General features: G+C 40.3%; 1 protein-coding gene across 2 annotated transcripts in view; it reads right to left on the bottom strand.

Annotated features, from left to right (window-relative positions):
• Positions 1–15,791: 15,791 nt before the first annotated feature.
• LOC133800979 (UPF0481 protein At3g47200-like) overlaps positions 15,792–17,960 on the bottom strand; it is a 37,865-nt gene continuing 35,696 nt past the window's right edge. The window contains exon 2 of one of the 2 annotated variants that reach the window (XM_062239101.1): positions 15,792–17,164. In XM_062239101.1, coding sequence (XP_062095085.1) covers positions 15,982–17,067 — 1,086 coding nt within the window. In that variant the 5' untranslated portion in view covers positions 17,068–17,164 and the 3' untranslated portion in view covers positions 15,792–15,981. Of the gene's footprint in view, positions 17,938–17,960 lie in introns of those variants that run through there. The other variant, XM_062239100.1, reaches the window with a different exon arrangement.

Below are 17,960 nucleotides of genomic sequence, written 5' to 3'. Positions count from 1 at the left end.
GGCTCGCTCTGATACCAAGTTGTAACGCCCCAAACTCCAGGGACCGTTACGGTGTGCCTTGTAAACAGTGCTAAACTCGCTAATCAAGTCATTTGGCCAAAATCGTGAAACTAAGTATGATTAGCGGTTTAGGGATTAAAAATTTGGTTAGGATGTAACGTTTCACTAAAACGTTTAATATATACATTGGGATCCCAAAAATAAAGTTTCAGAGTCTATTACAGAAAATATTTACAACAGGCCGTTCTAAGCGGCAAAACAGGGTTCAACCCTAGTTCCACTTTAAACCTCGCCCGTGGCGGACGAGCAGCTGCATATGTACACGTCATCACCTAAGCTCTCCAACTCAAGGATGGTTCAGCTTCCTCTTGCCTTTACCTGCACCACGTAGCACCCGTGAGCCGAAGCCCAGCAAGAAAACACAATAAAGCATGATATAATATCAACAACGATCATAATAACCATTCAGGACTATCAGTCCAAACAAATAGGTGACAATAGCCAAAAGTCACAATACTGAGCATCGCTCCTTTTAGCCATGTGACGATAAGGTCACCAGGGCTTAACTGACAAGTGATCCTTTCATAAGTTTGATTAGGACAGGTGCATGGTGAATGGTCACCAATATAACCTTCCTCCCGACCCTAGAGTCGTACAATGGACAACGTCCCTTGGCCATGTGACAAACAGTCACCGGGGTCATATACCTTGGCCATAAACATCTGGTCGTAGACCAGGCAAGCGCTTAATAGTTCTTCGACCTTAGGTTCGGTCTGGCATTAATGCCATAGAGCCATTCAATGCATGATTCTCGACTTAAGCTTGATTAGGACAGGTGCAAGGTGATTAGTCACCAACATAACCTTCCTCACGACTCTAGAGTCGAAACTATGGACAACGTCCCTTAGCCATGTGACAAACGGTCACCGGGGTCATATACCTTGGCTATAGTCATCTGGTCGTAACCAGGCAAGCGCTTATAAGTTCTTCGACCTTAGGGTCGGTCCCGCATTAATGCTATAGAGCTATTCAATGCGTGATCATCGACTTTAGAGTCGGTCCCTGACTAGTCAGTGTCGTTCACGAGTAAGACATGCCACCAATCATATATCACATGTTCAATATCCATAAACAAGGTATTTAGCATGCTCACTAACAGATACCAGTACAATTAGGACCATGCACAACCATAGAGGCTCAAGCTCTGAACAATCTCATACCCAGTATACAAAGCATGTCCTAATCACATGTTTCTCATGCACCGTATGCAATATATCCAACAATCCATCATGCACCTATAACAGCCATGCATGTCACGTTTAATAGTCAACCAACACGCATCAAGAATAGCCATGCATGTCATACATAATAATCAACCGACATGCATCAATAATAACCATGCATGTCTCATACATAATAACCAACCGACATGCATCAATAATAACCATGCATGTCCCATACATAATAATCAACCGACATGCATCAATAATAACCATGCATGTCTCATATACACAGGGTGCAGTTTTCTTACCTCAGATTCGAGCTAGAACCAATATAAGAACGACCCTTGAGAACGATCAACCTTTAAGCCCTTAGCGGTCACCTAATCATAACCAAATATGGAACACCATCAATAACATGATAATCAAAGGTTCCACACCAATATCTAGCCCCCAAGAGATCAATCCAAACTAATCCAAGTAGTAGGGACACTCCCGAGGCCCATAACTAAGCTCCCGGGGTCAAAACGAGCAAACGGGGTGAAAACAGGGCAAGGGCTGCGGCCCTAGCACCTTGGGCCGCGGCCCCCAGGGTTCTCTGAGGCTAGGGCCGCAGCGCCCTCCATCAAGGGCCGCGGCGCCCAGCAAGGGTCACTTCCTGACACCTGCTTCTTCGAACTAGGGTCGCGGCGCACAAGAACAGGCCCGCGGCCCCCAACCCTGGGCCATTCCCAAACGCGTTTTAAACACTCCAAATCTTCCAAAAACATTCCCAAACATTTCCCAATCATAAAATCAAAGTTCCCAAACTCCCCAATGGTCCAAAACCACCAAAACCCAAGGCTCAAACCAACCAAAAACTCAACAATTAACAAAGTCCAATTATAAGCTTTAAAACTTTAAAAACTTAAAACTTCAAACTTAGATTACCTTCGATTGGGTTGTTTCTCATCAAATCCTTCGGTTAAGAAGCTTCTAATATTATCTAGGATCGCTATGCCTCGACCCTCGCTTGATTCCGACTCCCAGAACTCAAGATTTCCTCAAAAAGGCTCAAACGGTAAAACGGTCTGTTTTGAGAGAGAACGAGAAGTTTCTAACGTACGTTCTTATCTGTCAAGATACTTCAAGCTTAAGTAACCTCAAATAAAACCTAGTGCTCGGGGTCCCGAAAACACCCCCGGGGACACTATAGTCAAAACTTCCAGAATTTCACCCTGATCTCAAATATTCCCAATCTATCACCAAATAAACATTTCTATTACCCCAAAATTGACCCCGTTATGACAAAACCGCTAATCCATTATATATGACTGTCTCATGCTGCATAGCTCGAATATATCTCCATAATAATGAAATCTCATTCACATATTACAATATGCACCCAATTTACAAATATGCCCTCAACAGGCCAAATTACCAAAATGCCCTTATAATTATAAATACACCCATATGCATGCATCTATCATCATATAATAATATAATTCACGTAAACATGCATATAATCATTAAATACAATAATAAACCAATTATGGCCCTCCCGGCCTCCTAATCAAGGTCCTAAACCTTATTAGGAAATTTGGGGCATTGCAAAACTGCTCGAGGAAACCAACTCTCACAATCTGGAGAAGTTCAAAGGAGCGACCTTCAACGGCTTCTACTTGTTCTAGAAAAACAATCCAGAGGCAAACTTCAACTATCTTCCCGAGCAAGTAAAGAAGGCTGAACTGGAAAAGTATGTCACTCGTCTAGCGGAGGAACAGAAAGCTCAGGAGTCCCCTGAAATCTCCTTGGCAACTGGCACCGAACCTGTTGAAGAGGATGCGAGGACTACTGTCGACCAACAATTCCAGCCAGATCCTCCTGCTGCTCAATGATTTGAATAGTCCTTTTATATATATATATTTGTAATCGAAACATGCGAACTACAGTTCGTAATGTTGAGACAATTTTGTTGCTCAAGGCAGCTTTTCTTTTAATTTATTAATTTACATCCAAGCAGTAACTGCTTGAGGTGTAAAATAATTCGTTTTGATATTATAATATTTGGCATTATTATAACATGTATTCGTATGACCAAACTTAGCATAGCACTTTGCTTTGATTTTTCAAAACTTTAAACTAAATTTTTTTAAAAATACTCTAAGTAACGTAGTATGCTTTCCCTTATTTTGCTCGTGTGTTTACATATACCTATTGATATGCTTTGCTTGCTTAGTATCTCATATGCCCCCCAAGTGATTGAGGAGCTTAGGTTTCTCGGTCACTTGCCATGACCAAGTTTTGTTTGAACATTACTGCTCGCATACTCATAATAAAAAATGGTAATATAGTAAAACAACACACGTAATGAGCAAATACTTGTAATAAATACAATAATTTGGCAAGAATAACTGGCTGCGCAAAGTTCCTTTTATTTCTCATAATAAATGGACAAAATCGTGTCTGTACAAGTGATCAAAAATTGATCTTACACTTGTAAGCGACTAGTCATATAATTGACTAGCCCTTGTTCATAAACTTGTAAAAAGTGAAATTAATACAAGCCATTTCTTTAAAAAGAACTGTTTATTGATAATACTTGCACAGGTGTTCTCCATTCAAATAGCGAGGAATGAGATCTTCGTTTAAGCAAGCAAGTTTATATGTGCCTGGTTGAAGAATTTCTTCAATCTCATACGGACCCTCCCAGTTTGGTCCGAGCACTCCGGCAGCCTGATCGCGAGTATTGAGAAAAAATCTTCTAAGTACTAAATCTCCCACGTTAAACTTTCTTTCACATACTTTAGAGTTGAAATATTGAGCGACCTTTTGCTGGTAATCTGCTACTTGAAGTTAAGCTTGTTCACACCTTTCATCGACCAATTCCAAGGACTCCATCAATAATTGATCATTAGTGCTTTGATCGTATGTCAGCCTTCTATGTGATGGTGGGTTGAGCTCAATAGGAAGCATGGCCTCATACCCATAGGCCAATGAAAATGGAGTATGGTCGGTCGATGTTCGATGGGATGTTCTATACAACCAAAGGACTTCTGGTAATTGTTCTGGTCATGCCCCTTTTGCTTCTTCGAGCTTTTTCTTCAGGGTGTCCTTCAGAGTCTTATTGACAGCCTCAACTTGTCCATTTGCCCATTTGCTTATGGATGAGCTACCGATGAAAAAAAATTTCTAATATCGTGCCTCTCGCAAAAATCAGTGAAAAGATCACTGTCAAAATGTGTGCCATTATCCGAGACAATTTTCCTTGGTAGCCCATACCGACACACGATGTTTTTTATAGCAAAGTCCAAAACTTTCTTGGTCACTATTGTTGCTAGTGGCTCAGCTTCGACCCACTTTGTAAAGTAGTCAACAGCAACTACTACATATTTGACATTCCCTTTTCCTGTGGGTAAAGACCCAATCAAATCAATCCCCCATACTGTGAATGGCCACGGGCTTTGCATCTGTTTAAGCTCATTAGGGGCTGCTCGCGGTATCCTGGAGAATCTTTGGTACTTGTCACATTTCTGAACGAAATTCATAGAATCCTCATTCAAGGTAGGCCACAAATACCCTTGCCTTAAGATCTTTTTCAACAAACTCTGCCCCCCAGCGTGATCTCCACAGAAACCTTCGTGGACCTCTTGCATCAGTTCCTTAGCTTTCTCCTTAGAAACACACCGAAACAAAGGCATCGAATACCCTCTTCTATATAAAATTTCGTTGACCAGAATAAATTGAGTCGGCTATCTCTGGAGAGTCCTTGCCTTGTTTCTTTCTGCTGGCAGCAATCCTTGCCCAATGTATTCAAGGATGGGCGTCATCCATGTGTCTATTGCTTGAATCACATGTGAAGAATCTTCTGCTCGAATTCTCGGTGCCAACAAACGTTTAACTAGCACTATGTTTAAGGTGTCAGCATCTTTCGTGCTTGATAACTTTACCCAGTCATCAGCATTTGAATTCTGATCGTGAGTATACTTTTCAAACTACGCCAATAAGTCTTTTGCTTTGTTCAAATAAGCCACCATCTTTAGACCCCTAGCCTGATACTCTCCCCTAATCTGGTTAACCACTAGCTGGGAATTGCTATAAATTTCTAGTGACTTTATATCCATGTCTTTGGCTAGTCTTAATCCTTTGAGCAGAGCTTCATATTCGTCTTTGTTATTGGAAGTTGTAAAGTCGAATCTGATCGCACAATGGAACCGATGTCCTTTGGGAGTAATTAAGATCAGACCTGCTCCTGTGTTGTGCTCATTGGAAGAGCCTTCTACGAACAATTTACAGGAAGGAGTTTGATTTTGACTTTCAGTTTCTTCCATCAGCTCACTAGTTGAGATCCCGGTGAATTCTGCGACAAAGTCTGCTAGAGCCTGTCCTTTAACAGCTGCCCGTGGGGAATAAGAAATGTCGAACTGCCCTAGTTTGACTACCCATTTTAATAACCTACAAGCAGCTTCTGGTTTTTTTAAGACTTGCCGTAATGGTTGCTTGTTGAGCACCACAATGGGGTGAGCCTGAAAGTAAGGTCTCAGCTTCCTTGAGGCCAGAATCAAGTAATAGGCTAACTTTTCAATGGGTGGATACCGCAACTCTGCTCCCACTAACCTCTTCCTCACATAATATACTGCTTTTTGAACGTTGTCTTTTTCTCTGATTAAAACAGCACTAGCAGCATATTCTGTGACTGCCAAATAGATGAACATAGTTTCCTTTTCAACTAGCTTGGACAAGATTGGTGGTTGCGACATGTGGGACTTTAGCTCCTGAAAAGCCTATTCGCACTCTTTTTTCCATTCAAACTTCTTCTTGCCCCTGAGTAGATTGAAAAATGGGACGCACTTGTTCATTGACTTGGATATGAATCTACTCAGGGCAGCGATCCTCCCAGTTAGGCTTTGAACATCTTTAATCTTGGCAGGTGACTGCATCTCGATCAAGGCCTGAATCTTTTCGGGATTATCCTTGATTCCTCATGAGCTTACTATGAATCCCAAAAATTTCCCTGATCCATCACCAAAAGAACACTTAAGGGGGTTTAGCTTCATCTGATATTTGTTCAAGATGTTGAAGCATCTTCGAAGGTCCTTGATGTGTTCTTCAGCTTTCTTTGACTTAACCAGCATGTCATCAACATATACTTCCATGCTAACGTCGATCAGTTCTTTGAACATATGGTTGACTAGTCGCTGGTAAGTCACACCAGCGTTTTTCAAACCCAAGGGTATTACTTTGTAGCAGTATAGCTCTGTATCTGTTCGAAAGATAGTGTGATCCTCGTCAGGTGGATGCATACTGATCTGATTGTACCCAGAGTATGCGCCCATGAACGATAAAGCCCTGATGTAGCATCGACCAATTGGTCGATCCTTGGGAGTGGGAAACAATCCTTCGGGTAGGCTTTATTAAGGTCTGTGAAATCCACGTACGTCCTCCACTTGCCATTCAGCTTAGGAACCAGTACGGGATTAGAGACCCAAGATGGATGAAACGCTACCCTGATAAATTTATTTTCCTTTAGCTTCTTGACTTCCTCTTTTAGGGCCTTCGATCTGTCTTTGGCAATGAGCCTTCTTTTTTGTTATACTGGTGGAAAGTTTTTGTCTACATTTAAGACATGGATAATCACAGCTAGGTCTATCCCAACCATATCTTTATGCGACCAGGAAAAAACCTCCAGGTTCTCCTTCAAAAATTTCACCAGTTTGTTTTTGGTTGTTATCTCTAAGATTTTACCGAATTTCACAACCATGGTCGGATCTGCTTCTTCTAATTGGACATCCTCGAGGTCCTCCATGGGTCCAACATTTTCTTCAAAATCCCCAATGCGAGGATCTAAGCCTCTATCCTCACTTTGGGCAACACCCTATTTGGTGACCTGTTCACCTGATTGGGCTTGTACTTCATTTGCCATCAGCAACTTTTTCTCAACATTTTCCCCCGATCCGCCTCTTTTTTCCTTGGTGATCGAGGAATTATAACATTCCCGCGCTTCTCGCTGGTTTCCCAACATGCATCCTACCCCTGCATCGGTTGGAAACTTCAAGGCCAAGTGCCAGACTGAGGTCACGGCTCGCAGGTCGACTAAAATAAGCCTTCCAATAACAACATTATATGCAGAAGGACAATCTACTACTATAAAAGTAGTGAGTAATGTCTTGTTCGCAGGTGCAGCTCCTGCTGTGACTGGAAGCCTGATCGACCCAGTTGGGACAAGCTCTTCAGTGGAAAAACCATAAATGGTTTGGTTGCATGGTTCCAAATCTTGCACCAAAAATTTCATCATATCTAGTGAATATTTATACATAATGTTGACTGAGCTTCCTGTATCACCCGCTTAACCATCATATTGGCAATCTGGACGTCCACGACCAGAGGATCTAAATGGGGAAACCGAACATGCTGAGCGTCAATGTAACACCCTGGATAGCCAAGACTGTTACACTGTGTGTTTACAAATGTGCAAGACTTGCTAATCAAGTCATTTGGTTAGAAACGTGTTACAGAATCTACAGTTGAACTAGGGTTAAAATATTTTGGTCTCAAAAGTTTCATTTCTTATAATCAAACATTTTTACATGGGATCCCAAAAGTAGTAGCGTTAAAAGACACTTTTCAAAATTTTAGGATAAAAGTACATTTACTAGCCACTATAAGGCAAAACAGACAATTAGGCTTTTCTCGTCCTGTACCACTCCTCAGCCGTGGCGGCTGATCAGCTGACTATGTACATTCAGCCCCAAAGCTCTCCATCTCAGGACTGGTCCACTTTGCCCTTGCCTTTACATGCACCACGTAGCACCCATGAGCCAAGGCCCAGCAAGAAAACACATTAACATAACATAATCATCAAACAAATAACCAGACAACTCATACAGTATAATCATATACTCAACATTCCAAATATTCACATTAATCAAGTATTCAGCATACCAAGTTCATCTTTCATACTAATAACCAATTCACAAATGATAACCAGGGTCAACGCCCTTAGGCCGCACCCTCTATTTATCCCACTGACTCCAGCCCACTTAAACAGAACTCAGTGATTATTAAGCTGTCCTCAGCTACCAGTGGTCGAGTCACGTCCTGTGCGCATATATTGATTACGGCACTCTTAGGTCGTTTACCACATGTCCCATGGTGTAATACCATCTATGACATTATACAGACATAGGGAGCTCTTAGTCCCAACACAAACACATAACTGGGTGCAGTTTTCTTGCCTTTAGATTCTGATAGCTTTGTTCAATTCAATCCTCAAGCACGATCCCGTCCGAGCCCTAGCGTACACCTAGTTACGGCCATAAGTTAGAACCATACCAAACTTCAAATCCAAACCCTAGCCTTGGGACCAATCTCGAGCCCTCGGGAAGCCCTAATTCCACCAAACGGGGTGGTGGAATCAAACACAAAGCTCCTGGGCAAAAACCCTAAGAAATAACCCAAAAAACCCCTTCTGGAAACAGGTTAGGGCTACAGCGCCATAAATAGGGCGCTATAGCGCTACAAACAGAGCCAACAGGCTCCCAGACACCCGAGCCTAGTGCTGTGGCACCCTAAGGCTAGCGCTACAGCGCTAGTCACAGCCAGACAACACTCAGGTCTTTCCCGTTCGAACTTCCTTAAGCCAAAACTCAACCAAACCTCCACCATACCCCAAAGTAAGCCTACCAACATCTCCAACTCACCCCAAACAACCTAACCACAAGTAATTCAATCACATGCACCCCAAAACAAGGAAGTCACCATGGCTGAGTTTGAAGCTCAAAAACTCAACAGAAAACAACAGAAACCTCATAATTCAAGTAACCAAGTTCAGAACTTCTTACCTTCAACAAAGAGATTCGACCTTAGGCTATCCTCCACACTTCCTTAGCTTTCACTCCTCAAAACTTTAGCCTTATTTCCCTAGAATTTCCATCAAAACACAACTCAAAATCCATTTTAACATCAAGAACCAGAAACTGAGTAACAACCTCAAAACCTTACCTTAACTGGATGCCTAATCCCTGATGAACTCTCAAACTTGATCCAGGTCTCAAGTGCAAAGCCTTAGCCAAGAGCTCCTCTGAATTTTAGCTCCAAAAGACCCCAAGAATTGAAGAAGGAATCCCAAACCGTGAGAAAGAGGAGACTTCTATTTCTTTTTCTTTCCATTCCTTTCCTTTTCTTTCTTTTCTTTTCTTCAGACTTCTAAAACCTTCTACATATTCCACTAAGGCATAAAGCGGCATGACCCTTATCTCTGATCCTAAACACCAAAAGACCATATTGCCCTCCCACTTAAAACTAAGCTTTTAAACATCTTAAGGGCATTTTGGTCATTACTCTCAATTCCCACTAATTCCTCAAGTGTCTCTAATATTTACCGCTTACTTCCCAACACCTAAATAATCACCAATTATATTCCTCAATATCAAATAATCTCCGATATATTTCCTAAATTCCCAGAAATACCCCCAGGCTCGCCCCGAGCCGGGTATAAATCCTCGTCGTGACTTTTTTGCTACACCGCTCACTAGGATCACCTCGAGTCACAAGCTACAAATATATCCACATAATAATGTGGTCTCAAAAATTTATCACAGATATTTACAGTTATGCCCTCAACAGGCCAAAATTACGAATATGACATTCTAACCTAATCAAGGCCTACATGCATACTAATACACATAGTCATGCATCACAGATATCCAAATAATCATATAACATGCTTTTAATAATTTAAATCACATATAATCCAGTTATGCCCTCCCGGCACACTAATCAAGGCCCTTAAGCCTTATTAGTAAATTTGGGTCGTTACAGTCAAGCTCAGAGAAAGTTATCGATTCTTCCTCTGTTCGAGATTTTTTGGGTGTTCGCTCCTCGACGTTCAGCATTTCAATGTCCTGGTCGTGACGTAAGGTTCGAGCATATCTTTCCCTCGCCTTCCCATTATCACCTGCTATGTGTGGTCCTCCGCAGATGGTCAGCAATGTACGAGCAACTGGAGATGGCTGTAAAGGAGGTGAGCAATGACCCTTGATTTGGTCAACGACACGGAATCACATAAAACGACAGAAATGAGATGAAATCCAACCAAAAAGATAAATGACACAAAGATTTATAGTAGTTCGACCCCAGAGATGGTAATGACCTATGTCCACTTAATGTTCTTATTAATGTATGAAAACCTGCGATCAGTAAACGAAGGTTTACTGAGTTTCACAAGCTCAACAAAAGATACAGGGTATTATGTAAAAATAATAATTCTCTCTCTCAAGATCCAAAAATTCCCTCTCTTGAACCATTTGAGTCTTATTTATAGGCTCAGGAATCTCCTTATGGGCCAGTGGGCCTTGATTACATTTAATACAAACATATCTCAAATAATAATGGAAATTACAATTATCACATAAATGCGAGATTACATATCTAGAAAAAGTACTGATATCCTGTGACCAGCCTGGTCGCCCATGAAAATATGTCTGCTGTCGAGTGAATTCTCTTCTGGTCGATGGTCGAACAGAACGTACCCACATAAATAGTCACGTGCATCCGACGTGCATACTAATTTTTCCATGTCATAAGGAGAATCTTTTTTTGGGTAAACAAACCATAAACGGTGTTCCTGATTAGTTTCAACTCCAAAAACAGACTCTGGGATCCATCCCATGCTCTTGGGACATTCAATTCCGTTAAGTGGGGTGGCAGAATCGTCCCTCAAGCCCCCGAGCCAAAGCCCTAAAATCTGAAAAATTATGGCCCTGAAAATGGCCTGACGCTGTGGCGCAACCTACTAGGCACCATGGCAAGCAAAGAGGGCGCTCGCGCCCCAAACCACACCAGCACCACGGTGATGTTCATTGGCATCGCGACACCCCAACGCGAACCCAGAAAATATGGGTTTTCTGTGATTTTCTCTGAGCTCAAAACCTCAAAATTCCACCCAAACCAAACCTAAAGCTAAAACTAAGCCCCAAAACGTTTCAGCACACCTCAAGTAACATAGAGAAACCAAAAGCTTAACCAAAAACACATCAAAACCCACAAATTCATATTTGAGCTTCAAAGCTCATTTCTTGCCAAATTCAAAAATCAAAGACTCTGAATCATAATTTATACCACCACAAGATTTAAAATCGGTTTATAAACTCCAACTTCAAACCAACCTCTAAACTCTACCACAAGCATTAAATACAAAATTGGAATTCCAAACCCAGCAAAACCAAAAATGTAACGCCCCAACTCCTGGGATCGTTACGGTGTGCCTTGTAAATAGTGCTAAACACGCTAATAGAGTCATTTGGCCAAAATCGTGATCTAAGTCATTTTGGTTAAGATGTAACGTTTCACTAGAATGTTTAATATATACATTGGGATGCCAAAAATATAAGTGTCAGAGTTTATTATAGAAAATATTTACAATAGGCCGTTCTAAGCGGCAAAACAGGGTTCAACCCTAGTTCCACTTTAAACCTCAGCCGTGGCGGTCGAGCAGCTGCATATGTATATGTCATCACCTAAGCTCTCCAACTCAAGGATGGTCCAGCTTCCTCTTGCCTTTACCTGCACCACATAGCACCCGTGAGCCGAAGCCCAGCAAGAAAACATAACACTTTTCATAAACATTATCAAATGATTATCATTATAATCACACTGAATATAAAGCTTTCAAACCAATGGGTGCACATCACATGATTCTAGCGGGAGAGTGGCTGTTACATAAGCCGCTAGCCTCCAAGCTCTCTTTTCTAGCAGGAGAGTGGCTGATAGGTAAGCCACCAGCCTCCAGGCTCTGTTTTCTAGCGAGAGAGTGGCTGATAGGTAAGCCACTAGCCTTCAAGCTCTCTTTTCTAGCGGGAGAGTGGCTGTTAGGTAAGCCACCAGCCTCCAAGCTCTGTTTTGTAGCGGGAGAGTGGCTGCTAGGTAAGCCACTAGCCTCCAAGCTCTATTTGTTCATCGACCCTGAGGGTCGGTCAGGCATTAATGCTCCTTGAGTCATTCAATGCTAGTAGTCGATTAGATCTAATCTCTGTTGGCTTGCGTGATTCACGCTAAGGCCGTTCTGACAAGTAAGTCAGCGCTTCCTGACCTGTGTCCAGTATCACTGCCGAACCTGACAAGTAAGTCACAGCTTCACAGCTGATACTAACACTTTTGTCGATCTGACTAGTTAGTCAGTACCATACACAAGTAAGCAATGCTATCAATATATATCATATGCCAGTTATCCAAGAATAGGGCATTCAGCATGCTTACTAAACAGTTTCTAGCATAGTCATGATCATGCACAAACTCAGAGACTCAAGCTCTGACCAATCTCATACTCATCATTCATGGCATGCCCCAACCACATGTTTCTCGTGCATTACATGCATCACACTTAATCATCCAGCATGCCTCAACAATGGTCATATGCAAATGGGCAAGATTGCCAAGCATTCATTATGCTAACAATGTTTACATTTAAACATCCAACATGCTTCAATCATAGCCATGCATGTCATACTCAATAGCCAATCACCAAGCATCATAATAGCCATGCATGTCATGCTCAATAATCAGCCAACATGCATCCATATTAGCCATGCATGTCACATTTACACAGGGTGCAGTTTTCTTACCTTGGGTTCGAGCGAGAATTAATAAAAGAAACGACCTTTGAGAACGATAAGCTTTTAGTCCTTTAGCGGTCACCTAGTCATAACCAAACATATTGGGTACCATTAATAAAATGAATAATAAAATGTTCCCAAACCAAAACCTAACCTCCGGGACCTCAAATACTACTCAACCGGGTAGTAGGTTCAACCCCGAGGCCTAAGGCTTGAATCCCCAAGCTAAAAACCCCATTCTTGGCAAAAATGACCTTAAGGGTCACGGCTCTCCTTGGCCATGCCGCGGCCCGCGGCCCGCCCCCCAGACAGAGGCGCCCAAACCCAATTTACACCAAGGGTCGCGGCTCTCCTTGGCCATGCCGCGGCGCAACCGCAGTTCAGCCAAAATGACAACTCGCACACCAGAATTCTCCCCTGCACTTTCCCTTAGAACCAGTCCCTTAAACCATCTCTAAACCTCCTCCAAACATATAATTAAACCCCCAAATAACACCCTTAACTCACCCTCATCAAACCCCAATCAAAACAACACAAAACCCCCCCTTTGATTCACACTTCCCACATCAAAAACCATGAATTAAAAACTAAAACGAAAACAGAGCAACACCTGAAATCAAAGACTAAAACTCACCTTGAAACTGGTCTTGAACCTCCCTTACAAGCTAAACCCAGTCTCCAACCCAGCCTTTAAGTTTCCCTAGCTTGAAACTCCACCAAGAACTCAAAACCCTCAAAGGAGAAGTGAAGAAGGTGATGTACGGGAAAGGAAGAAGCAAACCTCTGTTTTTGCTCTGTCCTTCTACAGCCCTCCTATGTTATATATATCCAAAACCCAAAATGACCAAAATACCCTTAAGCCAACAAAAGCTTTTAAACCATTTCAAGGGTAAAATTGGTACTTTTCGCCTATCCCGTTAATCATAATTAACGCTTCCCAATTCCCACTAATCTCCATATTCTCAAATACCAATAAATCACATCCCATTACCCTTTAATTCCCGGTAATACTCTAATCATTAATATCACCCCGAGACTCACCCCGAGCCCCAAACTTAAGCCCGTCATGACTAGACCGAACACATACATCTCATGATCGTCTCATGTCGAGAAGCTCGAACCAATCCACATACAATGTGGTAAAATTATAACTAATCTCAACCATGCACCCAAAATATACATTTACGCCCACTATGGCCAAATTACCAAAATGCCCTTGCATTATAAATATGAGCCCATATGCATGCATTTACCATCATATAATAATATAATTCACATAAACACGCATATAATCATTAAATACCATAATAAATCATTTATGGCCCTCCCGGCCTCCTAATCAAGGTCCTAAACCTTATTAGGAAATTCGGGGCATTACAAAAAACACCAAGAAAACTAAAAAAAATTCATACATTTATGCCAGTAATTCAAAAATTAAAAGGGTACAAAATGTCCCTTAGATGCTGCCAACACCTTTCTAGAGTCAATTTCCTTCCCAAAAATCCCAAGATCAAGGCTTAGATCGAGGTGAAGCTAGGTGTGTCTTTAGTATCTCCAAGAGTATTTCCAAAAGAGAGAGAGAGAGAGAGAGAGTCTAAACATGAATGACACAAACCCTCAGCCTAAGTCACTTTTCTCTAGTTATGTGGTCAAAATACCATAATGTCCCTACCATAAACTTATCTCCAAAATCAAACCCAAGGGAAAAATGGTCATTTTGCCCCAATTTCCCATTAACCTCTAATTACACCAATAATCCTCAATTAATTCCACTTAACCCAAATACTCACCAAATTGATTTCCATTACTCAATAAACCCCGATATTTTACCAAAATACCCCTAATCTCACCATCAGCCGGGTATTTGACCCTGTTGTGACTTTTCTGCTAAATTGTTCACTAGAATCGTCTCGTGCCGAATAACTCAAATATATTCACATAACAATATGGTCTTTGTCATAAAGCATATATAATTACAAATATACCCTTAACGAGTCCAAATTACGAAAATACATTTCTAATAAGAAACGGGCCCACATGCATATTTAATATACTTAAACATGCAATCATAGTCATATCATAATATAGCTCACATAATAATAGACACATGTATCACATAAACACATAATTCACACAAAATATCCATTTATGCCCTCCCGGCACACTACTCAAGGCACTAAGTCTTATTAGCAAATTTGGGACGTTACAAGATCTTCATATTGCTTGGGCCTTTGACTACATTCAGCACTACACAGATGCTCACACAACTTCTTTCCAAGGTAATAGTCACAACAAAAGACAGGTTCCCAATGCTCTACCTCAATGGAGGGCACCTCAAAATAATGTGTACAAAGTCAACACTAATGTGGCAGTTGATATGCATCACAACAAGGTGGGCTATGGAATGATTATGTGAGATTGACGAAAGAGGTCTATTGTCTTCGCAATTTGGCCTTACGTTGCTTCTTACTGTCCCGAGATAGCTGAAGCTCTGGCTATCAAACACATTTTGACCCTTTGTAAGAATTTGGGTTATATCAGTATCACTGTTGAGCCTGACTGTCTCCAAGTAGTCAATGCTATAAAGAACAAGTCGACTAATCCGTCTTATTTAGACCAAATTGTTAGTGATATTATCATCATTTGTAATGATTTTTTTGAGGTATCCTTTTGTCATTTCCAAAGAAATACTAATGGAGCTACTCACTCCTTGGCGAAATTAGTACACTCTATGGCTGAGTTTCATGTATGGTGGTCTGGTCACCCTCATTGTAATGATTCTATTATTCAAGCTGATGCCCATAATCAATGATACCCCTTGGCACTCTTTTTCCCTTCTTGAGATTTTTTAGTGGGTTTTTGCTTGAAGGTTTTTAACGAGGCCAAGTTTTCTCAACAAAAAAAGTCAAATATATAACCGCAGAAAGAGCAATGAACATAATGATAGTACGACATATAACAAGAAAAGATAATATATTTATTGACAGATAATACACATATAGCTGTTTGAACTCATGAATAATGAGATTTAGAGAAACATTTTATTAGTGACACACGTCAAGTTATATCCTTGATTTAAATAGAAGGCTAGTCTTATCACACAAATAAATAAACCATCATAAATTTTGCAACTCTTAGAAACTAAACCTTGAGATGAAAAATAGTATTACCTAGAGAGAATAGCCTTTAACAGTGGAGATAATAGAACAAACTGTTTGTATAAAGGTGAGAATGATGATAAAAACAGCTGCAATCACAGAAAGACCTGCCCAAGGTGAGTGGAAGTAGTTTTGTTTTAAGTTGGCCTTCCATTTGTGCCATGGCTTTCCGTAGTACTTACAAAGTTCTTCAGATGTTTCAGCAAAATAGTAGTCATCCGTGCTCCAGGCAACCCCATCACCAAGCTTGTTTATCAAGTTAGCCACCTGGTTGCTGTCTCCTAATTGATTATCAATAATCGCAGACTTAACAAGCAAATCCACATCCTCAGGGGTATTAACAAGGTTGTCCAAAAGCACAACATAATCAGTTATGTAACGATTATCCGAGAAATGGCATTGTTCAAAGGCAACTAAGTTTCTGATCAAAATTTCTGTGTGGTCAGTTACCATTAACTTTGGAATTTCTAGAATTCCTTTAGAGAATTGGATGTCAAGCAAATTTTTGCTTGTTCTCGCCTTGAACTTAACTCCAGCTTGATGTAGCTTTGTTGCACTTGGGAGGTATGAAGTTTCCAGTTGCCTTTCAGTTTCAGATTTTGGCCGCAAAGGGAAGGCGGAGAATTTGCTTAATAAATCGACAAAATGTTTTGCTCTAGGAGAGGATCGCTCCAAATGTTCTTCAAAGACCGATATCATACGATTAAAGAATACATGGGCAAGCCCAGCGATTGAAATCTGCTCATGAGAGAAATATTTTCGTACTGGGTTGAAAAGATCTTCAAGGATGACAAGTGGCAGCTGATTCTCAAGTAACAACAAATCCGGTCTGATGTCATTCATCATCCATGACCGACAACAGATGTGGTCGTGTGGGTTTCTGCATGTGGAAGGGAAACTTGACAACAATGTCTTAATGATGAAGACAGCGTCGACAAGAACAATCCTTACAAATTCATCACTTTTAAATGCTATCGATTCTGCATAACAACTGCGCAATTCTTCTTCTTTGACCTTTATGATATTTACGTAATAGTCTAAATCTTTTCTTGCGTCTCGAAGATAATCACGTAAGTATCTCTTCTTATGCTCTTCCATTGGTTTCAAATTTTCCTTGCCATGGTAAATTGGGCCTATGGAAACAACTTGTGGTGTGTAGGCCCTTTCTTTGCCAATGCTTAGCCGCTTGGGAACTCTGTAAATACAACGCTCTAAAAATAAGGGAGGAGGGTTGTCTAACTCTGACCTTAGAGAAGTCAGGGTCCCATTATCCCCCATTAGTGCTTTCTTCTCTTGTTGCAAATGATGTCAGCCACTTGCAAGAAACAATACTTAGTAACACCAAGATTTAAAATTTTAAAAGTTTTTTCCCTTTACTTTATATACTTGTTAAAATAAATATTAAAGTTTTCAACATTAATTTTAAATTTTTATTTTTATTCTCCCTAAAGTAAAAATTAAAAATATATATAAAAAATACCAATTTTTTTAATTAAATAATTAAAAATAAAATTATTAGTGAAATATTTATTTATTTTGACAATTTAATTGTATACTAGTGACACTACAGAACAGGGATACATATATTTGACGCGATTTTTTATAGTAATTTTTACATCAATAATAATAACTAGATGAAAAAGATTAAATGGTCAAAATTAAAGTATATTAGTAATATTAAAATAAAAATACAATAAAAAAAGAAACAAAGCAACTAAATTTTAAATTTTCTAGATGATGTCGTTATCAAGTGTAACAATGCAATATATTGTTTCTTACTATTCATATTCATCTAATGCTACCAGGGGTAAAGCACATGTAAAACAGGTGTTACAATTCACTTCTATTTCTATTTGTATGACATGGTATATTTTAATTTTAAATTATATATTTTATATTATATTAAAAAAATTCCTATAAATTTGAATTAAATAAAAATAAAATTATACACTTAATATTTTAATATGCTCATATCGTATTTTTTAAAATCA

The sequence above is a fragment of the Humulus lupulus genome, chromosome 9 (assembly GCF_963169125.1).
Source record: "Humulus lupulus chromosome 9, drHumLupu1.1, whole genome shotgun sequence".
Taxonomy (NCBI): Eukaryota; Viridiplantae; Streptophyta; class Magnoliopsida; order Rosales; family Cannabaceae; genus Humulus; species Humulus lupulus.
This window is presented reverse-complemented; position numbering and strand designations above follow the sequence as displayed.